At 40.7% G+C, this 14,946-nt stretch overlaps 1 protein-coding gene across 1 annotated transcript in view; it reads right to left on the minus strand.

Annotated features, from left to right (window-relative positions):
* Window positions 1-2,646: 2,646 nt before the first annotated feature.
* The window catches only part of SHISA4 (shisa family member 4), a 49,352-nt gene continuing 37,052 nt past the window's right edge, over window positions 2,647-14,946 (minus strand). The window contains exons 2-5 of the mRNA XM_077481147.1: window positions 14,629-14,800; window positions 14,383-14,516; window positions 5,532-5,786; window positions 2,647-3,540 (exon numbers count right to left, since the gene is read on the minus strand). Coding sequence (XP_077337273.1) covers window positions 3,500-3,540; window positions 5,532-5,786; window positions 14,383-14,516; window positions 14,629-14,800 — 602 coding nt within the window. The 3' untranslated portion in view covers window positions 2,647-3,499. The remainder of the gene's footprint in view (window positions 3,541-5,531; window positions 5,787-14,382; window positions 14,517-14,628; window positions 14,801-14,946) is intronic.

Below are 14,946 nucleotides of genomic sequence, written 5' to 3' on the forward strand. Positions count from 1 at the left end.
ATCACTTCCTAAACACAGGCAGGGGAAGCTTCTCATTCGCCAGGAGTGATCGAGAGGGGATGGCCAGAAACCAACGGCCATCCCCTCATCCCTGATCACTCCTGAAGCGAAACGGAATGCCGCAGCCAGCGGGAGGGGGTCCGATCGGAACCCCCACCCGCTGGAAGGCAGGCACGTACGGGTACGTGCTTGTGCCCGTCCGTGCCATTGTGCCGACGTATGCAGTCCTAAAGTGGTTAATATCGTTTTTAGGCAGTTGAGTTTAGAGACCTTTTTTGGAAAGCAAAAAAATTAGTTCAGACGCTGAGTTTAGAGGCATTTCAAGCACCAATGTTTAGAAATGACTAAAACCTACTTTGTCATAATCTTTGGGGATGAAATGAATTCCTTCATAGTACTTGCAGCTACAGAGGTCAGGGAGGGCTTGTTTTAAAGCTAATTTGCTGCTTGTCATTACTGTAATGTCCATACTCTGGCCCTAGGCTAATTTTAATTTCCTGATAATTTCAATTGAACTTCTGATGAGGGAGCAAAGGTTGCTCTGAAACATGTTAGTTTCTCAATTTTTTCTTCAAGTTGGAGTTTTACCTGTATTAGGGGAAACGTTGCTCTCTATTTATCCAGCTCTACAGGCATTTCGTGTTACGGTCATGATGATACATTTACATTACCACTTGCTCACGTGATCCTTTCCTTGTGATTGTGCTGATTTGTATCTAAAGAGATACATTGAGGCTGGGTTCACATTTGTACGAATTGGATGAGGGTTTCCCCGCATGACATGTGAGGGTGACCAGCTCTCAATGGAGCTGGTTCACACAGGTCTGGGATGGCTGCAGTCCGCATTCTAAAAGGGTTCTGTGCGTGTTTGGGTCTGGTTCAGGTTGCGAATTCAGGCAAATATTTGGACCAGATTCGCACCTGAACCAGTAAATGGGAACGCACCGGACTGCACTCGGATATGTGAATCAGGCCTTATTGGCTGTGTGTACCTTATTCAACAGCATTACCATCTATAGAAGATTCCTGAGGAACAGACATACTGAGGTAGGTATTTGTACTCCTAGCTTCAGATAATCTATTCCACAAGCTTGTTTTGTGTGATTCTACATACAGTACAGTATGTGTTCTCTTGGTCACATTGAAAGGGGAGCAGTAAACACTTTGGATACCTGGATATGCTTTACTGGTATTCTTAGAGGCAGAAAGTGTTCAGTTATGAGTTTATATCCTTCCGCTACTTTGCATAGGTAATCTCTTTGTCAAGATGGTTCTGGTTTGCTCCATAGAAAACACTATTGAACCAACTAGCAGAAATGTAAAATTCTGCAGATGCTATATATTTTTTTTTCCCCAGTGTAACCAATTCAAATGAAAAATTGGGCATTGGAATTGTAACCTTGCTGACCTTGTGTTTACTTATTTCTAAAAAGTTACCCAAACTTTTTACATGTAAGCACAGGTTCATACACATGTTTCCATGTACACTGATCATCAGAGACTATTTCAAACTGGGATGCTTGTCTTCCTTCATGACTCGTTAATATCATGATGCACATAATGACCCAAGACATCAGGAATGTACATAATGACCCAACACAAAGGCAATCATGATGTAATAATGACCCAGGGCAAGGGAAACCATGAAGTAAATGTACAACATAATGGAGATATTTTATCATGCTTAAGGAAATTAGTTATGATACAGTATGAACACACATAGAGGTGGCTGTAGATGCAGACACACTGCTTCAAAGGTTCCACTTGTTTTTTTGTCTTTTTAATTTAGAGAAATGTTGATTTGTGCACAGCAGAAGCCATTCTCCAGAAAGACCTGTCTGCACTGGTTTTACTTTGCAATTTTGTCACAGAGATTCTATTACTCAGCATAATGAACAATCAAATACTAAAACCATTCATTCACATCTATGTAACAGCTCCTATACCTTTACCAAAATTGATATATTTGGCATTTATAATGATTTTCTATACAACCTAGTGTTTTATGTAACTTTCCATTGGAGGCAAAAGCAGGTAACAAAATTACATCTTGTAGTTTTCTTTTAAAGCGGTATTAAAGCAGTAGTAAACTGCATAAAAAAAACCCCAGGGCAGTTTAAGTCAATGTGCATCGCATACTAGCACATTATGACAGACTTACCTGAAAACGAAGTCCTCCAGTGGCGCGCTGTCACCACTGAAGGCTCTTCTATCTTCACCTGGTCTTCCTTCCGGGTTCAAAGGTTTTGGTGATATGAATGGCCGAGCCAGAGATGACATCACTCCCGCACATGCACGGGGGGAGGCACTGTTTTTACGGCTCGGCTCTGAAGGAACGGCACGGATATGCCATTCCTTCAGTGACATCACCAGCTGCATCTAAAGTAAATATCTCCTAAACAGTGCATGTTTAGGAGAGATTTATTGTACTTATAGATCAGCATTATAGGCTTACCTATAGGTAAAAATCATACAAGAGTTTACTGCCATTTTAAACCCAAAATCAAAGTGTTAGATGTACTAGGATCTAGATACACTAAACAAATTGAAGCTGAACTATAGCAAACACTTTAAAAGCAGTTACAGCAACAGTTTTGCCTCTTTTGGGATAAGGATTTTTACATAAATGAATAAAAGCTGACACCATTTAAAATAACAGAACAGTAATATTTATTTACTGTAAAAAAATATTGTAGTTTAACTTAAAAATACATCCTTTACATTCAGAGTTCTTACAGCAGCCATATCAAGCAACTTTGAAATGTACATTGTTTTTTTTTTTTTCAAACTGGCATCAAGATGGTATTGAAAGCCGGTAAGGTAAAATGAAATAGCTTAATTAACCTCTAAAGTACCTGGGGCAAGCCCCAAAACCTCTGGTTGCTCTATAATGAAAATCTTGACTTTACCTTGGCAGTTGTGGCTTACTACCCCCATTACCCCCCCCCCCCCCCTCCCCACCACCACCCCTTTCCCACTGGCTTATCAACTGATGGGTTGCCTTACTGACCAATAGTGCAGTGTGGGAGGTGGGACAAAGCAGCATATTTTTAAGAGAAATTCACCTCTCCTTGGGAGACTCTAGAGATTATTGATGCATGTTGGGGTATCTGAGTGCTTGGTGTAACATCGTGCTCGCGGTTCACATACACAAAGGTTAGTACAATTTCACTTTAAGTCTGAAAAGAATTGAAGTCAGACACTTAATGTATCATTATTACATCCACAACAGACATTAGTAAAATGTGTTCCAGCAACATTAGTGAAGGCAACCATGCAGCTCAACCTGATAATAAATATTTCTGCAGCCTACCAGATGACAATGTGCGCAAAGAATCTTTCATTTCTGTGGCATGACCAAGTGAATCGGGTGTACAAAAAAAGTCTCTCATGGTGGAGCAATGAAAGTATGCAATACAGGATGTTCCTTTGACAAAATCCACAATCAATAGAGCAAAACATGTCAAGACAATTAAGTAATATTCCTGCACTCTTGTTGTCACTGCCCGGGATACATTGTGTTCGGAGGTGGACCGGCAACTAAGGATAAAAAGAATAAAAAAATTACTATTGTGAAGTTTACCTAAAAGATTTTTTTATGCTTTTGTCATGTTTATGTTTTTGCGGTAACATTTTCCTGATCTGTATGTAGTCTGAACAGTCTTTACCCTGTGACACACCCATGTTCATTATTAGTATACTGAATGTACTCAATAGATCTGTATTGATATTAGATAAAGTACATACATTTGTCTATTCAACTAATTAGGAGTCGTAGAATCCTTGTGTAATGTGGTTTCACAATGTACTCACGTAATTAAAAAAACTCAAAAGTATGAACATTTTTACCATAAAGAATTCACTCACTTTTTCTTATTAAGCCTTGTCTGTCAGCCTGGGGGCATTTCTGGGTAAATACGGTAGCAGAAATAAATAAAGAATACCTGCAGCAGCTTTTAGTATCCCCGAATTCTCTACTAGTCTGTCCATCTGGGGAAGTTTGTGGGTAAATCCGGTAGCAGAACAAGAGAATACCTGCAACAGCTTTCAGTATCCCTTGCTTCTCTACTAGTCTGTCCACCTGGGGACATTTGTGGGTAATTCTGGTAGCAAAACTAAATAGAGAATACCTGCAGCATCTTTCAGTATCGCCGGTTTCTCTACTAGTCTGTGTACCCGGGGACATTTGTGTGTAAATCTGGTAGCAGAACTAGAGAGAATACTTGCAGCAACTTTCAGTATCCCCTGCTTCTCTACTAAGCCTCAAGCCTACACCTACTGGCCCATTACTATGATGATCTGCCTCAGTGGCCAGTCGGAATTTGTAGAGCATGAGTGAATAAGCTTTCAGCACTATGAAGAAGAGCTAAAAAAACTAATTTGTCCCTCTGTCATGCTGGCTCTACCCTGTAAACGTTATCACAGTAAACAGTCTCAGCTCTCATTACAAGTAAAGTAGCAATGTCAGCACAATTACATGCCTCATATCCTAAGCTGTGGGGGAATTCCTCCACAGCACTATTTTATTCATTGAGAAAGATATGCAGCACCTTTTTCTGAAGTCCTGATAAGTTGTTCTATTGTCAGATTCAGGAGGGAAGGAATACACATAGACCAGTGACCACAAACACGTCATAAGACAGTAATTTTGACAAGAACCATAATTATATACCATTGATTTATATTCATCTACGGCCATTTTCACATCCCATACACACACACACACACACACACACACACACACATATATATATATATATTTTTTTTTTTTTCATCTACTACAACTGACTGCTTGGGACCAAGAGCTGGACAGGAAGTATTAAAGGACCACACAATGTACACCAGAGATCTAAGAGATGAATTATGTAAGGGCTTCAATCAGAGCTATGGGTTACAGCAGGGGGTTTGTGTATATATTGACCATTTTGAGCATGTTACATTTTCCTGTCCATAGATATCAGTAGACGCATTTTAAATTCAGTTTTGCATATGTGCTTTGGCAATTCTTTGTTTCTTTTACATTTAATATGTAAAAAACCGAGGATTATGATCTGCAGATACTGTCATAGCATATCACACAAGGCTTTCAAAGCCGTTGCCAGATCCTTAGTGGATATTAGGCCAGTTAGGAGAAGCAGTCGTGTGTCTGGAACGTTTACTCTCTGACATGTTCCATGACGCTACTAGCAGTGTCAGAGTGGACACTAAAAAAAAAGCAATGGTCTGTTTTCAGCACAGCAGGCCAAACATTTCGCAAACACCTACAGCCTAAAATATACTTACATGGGTTCTTATAAATATCTTAAGGCATGTTGTTGTGACAGAGCCACTTTAATAAAGACTTATGATCAGTTGCTGGGAGTGGTAGAAAACCCCTGTGCAAGCTATAAGTTGCTGCTTTTATACTGTACATAGGGCTATGGAGTCCCCTCAGGTCACAGAGATGAGGACATCTGCATTAAAGTGAATCTGTATACATTTCCCTGAATGACCAAAGCACATTACCATTTATGATGTAACATATAGCTTACAGTTTGGATTGTACATTGGAGGTGCTGGAGAATATACAGGATACTGGGATGTTGGTCCACTTGCTGGGTACATAGGCACAGGTTCATATCCAGGCTGAGGTGGGGCAAACTTGGGATCCATTGGATAGGGTTGTGGGGGGTATGGAGGCTGCATTGGGTATGGAGGCTGGGTTGGATAAGGAGCCTGGGTGGGGTATGGAGGTTGTGTAGGATAAAGAGGTTGCTGGGAAACACCCGACATCTGGATTTCTTGAGCTGGCAAAAGAGAACATAATCCAGAAAATGTATTCACGTTAAAAGTTCATCCTTTCAACATATGGAGAAAAAAAAAAAAAACACTTACTGTAGATTATAACCAAACTTCATTTTATTTACTGAAAGTAACTTTTTTTTTTACCGTATTTTTCGGACTTTTCGCACGTAAAAGCCTAAATTTTCTCACAAAATCGACCGTGCGCCTTATAATCCGGTGCGCCTTATATATGACCTGTTGACATCGCTGGAGTTCTTTGGTTAATGCACCCGGAATGATGGCAAGCACCGAATTAGTTTTCTTCACTTGGGCTTTAACAGTATCTGTCAGATGGGCGCGCATGGAGTCACAGATCAATAGGGATGGAGATTCGTGGAAAAAGCCACCCGGTCTCTTACCGTAAACCGACGTACCGTAAACCTCTCTCAGGTTGTTCTACTGCGTGACTGATAGCGATGAGTTTGAAATCCGCTTCGTAAGCATGTCTCTTAACAGGAGCCATTTTTGGGGCAGCGGGTATACCGTAGAAAATGAACGAATGAATGCGCACACCTCCTGACTAAGATGGCCGTAATGCCCAATCCAAGCAGTGCAGCTTCGTGGGATTACCAAAGCTAGGAAGCTGCACTGCTTGGATCGGGCATTACGGCCATCTTAGTCAGGAGGTGTGAGCATTCATTCGTTCATTTTCTACGGTATACCCGCTGCCCCAAAAATGGCTCCTGTTAAGAGACATGCTTATGATGCGGATTTCAAACTGAAGGCTATCAGTCATGCAGTAGAGCATGGAAATAGAGTAGCTGCGAGAGAATTCAACATTAATGAATCAATGGTACGGAAGTGGAGGAAGCAAGAAGATGCCCTGCGCCAGGTAAAGAAGACCAAACTGAGTTTCCGAGGAAACAAAGCAAGATGGCCACAGTTGGAGGACAAAATTGAACAGTGGGTTATTGAACAGAGAACCGCAGGTAGAAGTGTCTCTACTGTCTCTATTCGACTCAAAGCAACAGCGATCGCACGCGACATGGAGATCAACGACTTTCGAGGAGGTCCCTCTTGGTGCTTCCGTTTCATGAAAAGGCGGAATCTCTCTATCCGCACAAGAACCACTATGTCACAGCAACTGCCAAAGGATTACGAAGAAAAGCTGGCCATTTTCCGTACCTACTGCAAGAACAAGATCAATGAACAGAAGATCCGACCAGAGCACATCACCAACATGGACGAGGTCCCCCTTACCTTTGATATCCCTGTAAACCGTACTGTCGAGAGAACAGGGACCAGTACGGTATCTATACGCACTACAGGAAACGAGAAGTCATCCTTCACTGTAGTTCTCGGTTGCCAGGCTAATGGCCAGAAACTACCACCCATGGTAATTTTCAAGAGGAAGACTCTGCCAAAAGAAAAGTTTCCGGTTGGCATCATCATCAAGGCTAACCCGAAGGGCTGGATGGACGAGGAGAAGATGAGTGAGTGGCTGAGAGAGGTTTACGTCAAGAGACCGGGTGGCTTTTTCCACGAATCTCCATCCCTATTGGTCTGTGACTCCATGCGCGCCCATCTGACAGATACTGTCAAAGCCCAAGTGAAGAAAACTAATTCGGTGCTTGCCATCATTCCGGGTGGATTAACCAAAGAACTGCAGCCACTAGATATAGGTGTCAACAGGTCATTTAAAGTTAAATTGCGAGCTGCGTGGGAGCATTGGATGACAGAAGGCGAACACACATTCACCAACACAGGGAGGCAACGCCGGGCGAGTTACGCCACTATCTGCCAGTGGATCGTGGATGCCTGGGCGAAGGTATCAGTCACCAGTGTAATCCGAGCTTTCAAGAAGTCCGGAATTATCACTGAACAGCTAAGTACCGGTACCGATGACAGTAACGAGACTGACTCGGATACTGATGAGAATGATGAGAGGGATACGGGCGTGCTTGATGCCGAAATTGCCCAATTGTTAAACTCAGACACTGAAGATGAAGAATTTGATGGATTTGCGGGAGAAGAATAAAGTGAAAAAGTGAGTGTCTGGTTTTGTACGGTATTCACCGGTAACTGAACAGTGTTAAGAGTTATTGAAGAATAAAGTGAAAAAGTGAGTGTCTGGTTTTGTATTTAACTGAACAGTGTTAAGAGTTATTGTTATAGACCATTTTATGGTTATTGCTAAAGAGTTGAATAAAATTTGACTTACAGTACCGCATCCGAGTTGTGTTTCATTAAATGCGCCTTATAATCCAGTGCGCCTTATAGTCCGATGCGCCTTATATATGGAAATATCCATTTTATCAGCCGGTCGTTGCTAGTGCGCCTTATAATCCGTTGCGCCTTATAGTCCGAAAAATACGGTATATAGATTTTAGCTATATAACCAGCAAGCTATTCTCAGCTACATTCAATAAAGAGTGTTAATTGTTAATGGCCCACTATCAATTTAAAAAAAACATTAATTTTGATTAACCCTTTGGACTTAAAACATGCAACGATAGTATTCAGCATATTAATTCAAAATTAGTTTAATCATTACTTTTGTTCACATTTACATTGGCAGCGACAGGAGATGGGATCAACTATAACTTGACCAATGGTGCTTGAGCAACTACAGAAACATTTTTTCATTTCTTCTTCATTTCTTTTGAAGGCAATTTAAACCATGTGAATAAAAATAGTGACGGTTATAAACACCCTCTGCAATGTGTATGTCCACCAATGCAGGCACCTCTAGATGTCTGCATTTTTTATACTAAAAGGTTTATCTAATGTATATAGTGGGCATAGAAAAGAATCATCCTCCTTTAAAATAATCAAATTTTGTTGCTTTGTAGCCCGAAATGAGGACACAGACAGGCACAGTTTTTGTCTTCTCCAATTGTTTTATCCAATGCAACTTATAACATCAAAGTAAGAAAAATAACACCAACATGAAGTTAGTGTTAGTGAAAAAAATCAAAAACAGAATCACTGAGTTGGAAAAAGGAACACCCCTCCTCCTAAAAATGACTTGTAAACTTAATCAGGTGTAGCTAATCACCTTCTCAATGGCACACAAAGCCATTTGACTTTAAATTGTGATCAGCTGTGGTCATTATGATTAATTCAGCATGAAAAGAGATTTCCTGGAGCATTTCAGTCCCAGGTAGTGCAACTGAATCAAACAATCAACTATTGGTGACAAGGCACTGTCACAAGATAAAGTTGCTGACAGGCAGAAGTCAGAAAAGGGGACACAAAACCATTTAAAAGGCTTTATCAATGCCTAGAAGCACAGTGGAGTTTAATATTAAGAAATGGAAGATATTTGGTACAACACAGACCGTCCCTGGACCAGGACGTTGCTCCAAACTGGATGAAAGCCAAGAGGAAACTGGTCAAAAAGGATACCAGGAGGCCTGCAGCAACTCTGAAACAGCTGCAGAAATTTATGACAAAGAGTGGTCATTTTGTGCATGTGACAACAAAGTTCACAAATTCTCCACAAATGTGGCTTGTATGAGAGGGTTGCAAGAAAAAAAACATTCCTCAAGAAAGGCCACATACAGTCATGACTGAGCTATGCCACATAGAAAAAGGTGTTATGGTCAGATGAGACTCAATTATTTGGCCTCAACACCACATGATACGTCTGGCGGAAATCCAATACAGCTCACCATCCAAATAACAAAATTCCTACAGTAAACCACAGAGGTGGTAATATCATGTTATGGGGGTGTTTCTTTGCAGCAGGGACTGGAGCACTTGTCAGGATAGAAGAAAAATGGACAAGGCAAAATATCAAATTGTTCAGGAAAATCTCCTGCCCCCTGCCAGAAAGTTGTCAATGGTAAGAAGGTTTAAATTCCAACATGACAATGACCCAAAGCACAGCAAAATGAGCACACAGTGGTTGAAGGAGAAAAAGGTGAGAAAAAGTCCTTGCATGGCCTAGTCAGAGCCCAGACTTAAACCCCACTTAAAATCTGTGGATTGACTTGAAGACTGCAGTCCACAATCACTACCAAATTTAACTTGAGCAGCTGAGCATAGAAAAGTGGGCAAATATTGCAAAGTCTAGATGTGCACAGTAAGTAGAGTCATATCCCAGCAAACTAAAGGCTGTAATTAAAGCAAAAGGTGGCTCAACAAAATATTGACACAAGGGGGTGATCCTTTTTGCAACTCAATGAGTTTGTTACACTGAGTAAATACCGCTGGATAAAACAAAAACGGATGTGATTCTTTTCTATACCCACTGAATATGAAGCCAAAACTTTCCTTTAAAACTATCGGTAAGTGGCCATAACCATTTACTGTATTTTTTCCCCCAAACTTGTCCACCAGCAATGTATGTTTTACAGGTAACCTCAACTATTTATAGATTGAGTAAATAGTGCATCTCCAATAAGAACTGGCAAATTTAGTAAATTAGATAAACTGTTGGGCAGTGTGCAGAAGGCTGTAAACACAGGGGAACAGGCTTCTTAACCACTTAAGGACCAGGCCTCTTTTTCGGACTTGGTGTTTCCATGTTTAAAACAGTTTTTTTTGCTAGAAAATTACTTAGAACCCCCAAACATTTTATATTGTTTTTTTTCTAACACCCTAGAGAATAAAATGGCGGTCATTGAAATACTTTTTTTCACACCGTATTTGCGCAGCGGTCTTAGAAGCGCACTTTTTTTGGAAAAAATTCACTTTTTTGAATAAAAAAATAAGACAACGGTAAAATTAGCCCAATTTTTTTTATACTGTGAAAGATAATGGTATGCCGAGTAAATTGATACCCAACATGTCACGCTTCAAAATTGCGCCCGCTCGTGGAATGGCGTCAAACTTTTAGCCTCAAAAATCTCCATAAGCGACATTTAAAAAATTCTACAGGTTGCATTTTTTGCGTTACAGAGGAGGTCTAGGGCTAGAATTATTGCTCTCGCTCTACCGATCGCGGCGATACCTCACATATGTGGTTTGACCACCGTTTTCATATGCGGGCGCTACTCACGTATGCGCTCGCTTCTGTGCGCAAGCTCGTCGTAACGGGGTGTTTTTAAAAAAAAAAATTTTTTTTCTTATTTATTTTAATTTATTTTTACACTTTTTAAAAAAAATAAAATAAAATGGATCACTTTTATTCCTATTACAAGGAATGTAAACATCCCTTGTAATAGAAAAAAAGCATGACAGGTCCTCTTAAATATGAGATCTGGGGTCAAAAGGTCCTCAGATCTCATATTTGGGCTAAAATGCAAAAAAAAAAAAAAAAAAAAGAAAAAAAAAAAAAAAAGAAAATCTGACATTTAAAAAAAAAATATACCTTTAAGAGGTATGGGCGGAAGTGACGTTTTGACGTCGCTTCCGCCCTCCTATGGTATAGAGACGAGTGGGGGCCATCTTAGCCTCACTTGTCTCTATGCCCAGCCGACTGAAGGACCCGATCGCCTCCGCCGCTACCGACGGCTCCGGTAAGCGGCGGAAGGTGTGGGAGGGCGGCGGGAGGGGGGGTGGCACCTCTCCCGCCGCCGATAGCGGTGATCTCACGGCGAATCCGCTGCGGAGACCACCGTTATCGTACAGCCGACCGCCGCCTGAAGAGATGGATATCTTGGTTGTGGCAGCAGCTGCTGCCGTTACCGAGATATCCCTCTTCAAAAAATGGACGTACATCGTCGTGCGGCGGTCGGCAAGTGGTTAAGTAATCACATTTAAAGCGGAGTTACACCCATTTAAAAGTCAGCAGCTACAAATAGTGTAGCTGCTGACTTTTAATAAACAGACACTCATCTGTCCCACGATGCAAGCACATGAAGCCTTGCTCATCTCCCTTCCTCTCTGGCATTGTAACAGTGGGCGCCTGGCTGTGGCTTCACTGCTCACTGTGAATGGCCGAGCAGTTTTCTGGGACCTGTAAAGTATCCCAGAAGATTGCAGGGAGGGAGGGTGGTGCCAGGGGAGGAAGTGGGAGTTGGCTATCTGTCAAAATTGGGTACCCCCCCACCCAAAAAATAATGACATGACAAATGTGGCATTTCAGGAGGTTACCAGTACTTAAAGTGGAAGTTAAATTTTTGGGTGGAACTCTGCTTTAACCGCTTGTCGACCGCCTCACGCTGATATGGCAAACTAACGTACCTGTACGTTGCCCTTCAAGAGGTGGCCTGTGGACGCACCCAAAGTAAGCTCCGTGAGTCGGGTCGTGGGTCCCATGGACTCAATGTCCGCACGGGATACCCGCGATCATCTCATGGAGAGGAAGAACGGGGAGATGCTAATGTGAACAAGCATCTCCCTGTTCTGCCTAGTGACAGTGTCACTGATCTCTTCTCCCTGTGATCGGGAGCAGAGATCAGTGACATGTCACATGTAGCCACCCCCCACAGTTATAATCACTCCCCAGGACATACTTAACCCCTACACTGCCCCCTAGTGGTTAACCCCTTCACTGCTAGTGTCATTTACACAGGAATCAGTGCATTTGTATAGCACTGATTGCTGTATAAATGACAATGGTCCCACAAATGTGTCAAAAATGTCCGATGTGTCTGCCATAATGTCGCAGTCACGATAAAAAAATAAAAATAAAATGCTGATCGCCGTCAGTACTAGTAAAACAAAATTATTAATAAAAATGCCATAAACTATCCCCTATTTTGTAAACACTATAACTTTTGCACAAACCAATCAATCGCTTATTGCGATTTTTTTTAACAAAAATATGTAGAAGAATACGTATCGGCCTAAACTGAGGAAAGAAATGTTTTTTTTATATATATTTTTGGGGATATTTATTATAGCAAAATGTAACAAATAATGCGGTTTTTTTTTTCAAAATTGTCACTCTTTTTTTGTTTATAGCGCAAAAAATAAAAACTGCAGAGAAGATCAAATACCACCAAAAGAAAGCTCTATTTATGGGGAAAAAAAGGACGTAAATTTTGTTTGGGAGCCACGTCGCACGGCCGCGCAATTGTCAGTTAAAGCGGCACAGTGCCAAATCGCAAAATGTGCTCTGGTCTTTGGCCAGCAAAATGGTCCGGGGCTTAAGTGGTTAAGTACAGTTAAAAAAAACACTTTGGTTTATGTGTTCCTATTCACACAACATACCCCAATATTTCCTACCTTTAATATGTTTCTAAGGAAAGGGTGTCATGGCTGACTGCAAACATTTCTCAAATAGTTCAGTTTTAGCTGTCCTAAAACAAAGACTGGACTCTCATTAACATACAATGAAGATACTCTGTATCTAAATATTTACCCCTTTGTTAGGACAATGTTCACTGATGACATAACAGAAACGGGTAATTATGGCAAACACAACTCCACAGCCCCCTCATTGAAATAAAACCAACCTACGTTTTTCCTTACTGGAAGCTCCAGAAGAGAATATCTTAAAAAAAAAGTAAGTGTCCCCATCTATACAGCTATCACAAATCTGTTCCACTGTTCAGAATTTCTGTGATGAATTTTTCATTCATTTTATATAACAGCAGAACTATGAACAATCCCAAATTCTAGGAGACTCCCATAGATTTAAAGCTGAGCAAGAACAGAAAAAGGAACTGCTTTTGAAATATAATACATTTCCAAGAAATATTAGAAGCTAGCAGATTTCCCCACAATTCACTTAGAACAGAAATGCACTTTTAGGGCTGGTTAATGATGATCATCAAAAAAACAATGTTGCCACTCACAGCGCCATTTTATGCGAGTTGAGATGGCAAGTTCAATAGTTGCTCAGAACATGATACCTGGGCAACCACATTATTAGATACACCTATTCAATTTCTTGATAAAACAAATTGATAATCAGCCAATCACATGCCAGCAACTCAATGCATTTAGGCATCTAGACGTAGTGAAGATGACTTGCTGAAGCTCAAACTGAGCATCAGAATGGGTAAGAAAGGGGATTTAAGTGACTTTGAACGTGGCATGGTTGTTGGTGCCAGACGGACTGGTCTGAGTATTTCAAAAACTGCGGATCTACTGGGATTTGCATGCACAACCATCTCTAGGGTTTACAGAGAATGGTCCAAATAAGAGAAAATATCCAGTCAGTGGCAGTTGTGTGGACGAAAATGCCTTGTTGATGTCAAAGGTGAATGGGAAGACTGGTTTGAGATCAAGGCAACATTAACTCAAATAACCACTCATAATAACTAAGGTATGCAGAATACCATCTCTGAACGCACAACACATCGAACCTTGAAGAAGACCACACAAGTGCAACTCCTACCAGCTAACAGGAAACCAAGGCTACAATTCGCACAGACTCCCCAAAATGGGACAATAGAAGATTGGAAGAACGTTGCATGGTCTGATAAGTCATGATTTCAGCTGCAACATTCAGATGGTAGGGTCAGAATTTGGTCTAAACAACATAAAAACATTTATCCATCCTGGCTTGTATCAATGGTCCAGGCTGGTGGTGTAATAGTGTGGGGGATATTTTCTTGGCACACTTTAGGCCCCTTAGTATCAACTGAGCATTGTTTAAATGCCAAGCCCTACCTGAGTGTTGTTGCTGACCATGTCCATCCCTTTATGGCTTAAATTTAAATTTGAATTAAATTAAATTTGAATTTAAAAATTCAGGTAGAATATTTAATTTGGATTTACCTCTGTATGGTGTGGAACGCTGGTGGCGACGCTGATACAGATAACAACAAGAGCACATAAAGCAGCAAATCAATGTAACAATCACCACAAAGAAGAGTAGCACAGCGAATCCAATGCCTGCAATGGTCTTTGGGCTATAACAGAAGTAAAAAAGTTGATATGAACTGAACATCGTGAAAAAAGGGATATTAGAAAATAAAATAATATTGCATGTTTAGTTATTAAATAATATTGTTTAAACAGTACCTTAAAGAAAGACAGCCCTTCTGCATCCTCTCAGTGAGTAGTTTACTAGGGTCAAAGCAGCAATATCTTTGGTAACAGTCTCCACAGCAAAATGTACCATATTTACAATCTAGACTAGGATGCCAACCACCACTGTGATCCTGATACCACAGGCAGTCTTCACCTGCCGACACTGAAAGAGAAAACACAACAATAAAATATATTATAAACATTTTTACCTTGGCTAGAATTATTACTATTATACTATTTACGAAATTATTACTATTGACGTAAATGTAATATTGAAAAATATATGTAAGAAATCTGAATACAGTCCAA

Source organism: Lithobates pipiens, unplaced genomic scaffold, assembly GCF_037356315.1.
Source record: "Lithobates pipiens isolate NorthernLeopardFrog02 unplaced genomic scaffold, aLitPip1_a1.2 Scaffold_16, whole genome shotgun sequence".
NCBI classification, from domain to species: Eukaryota; Metazoa; Chordata; class Amphibia; order Anura; family Ranidae; genus Lithobates; species Lithobates pipiens.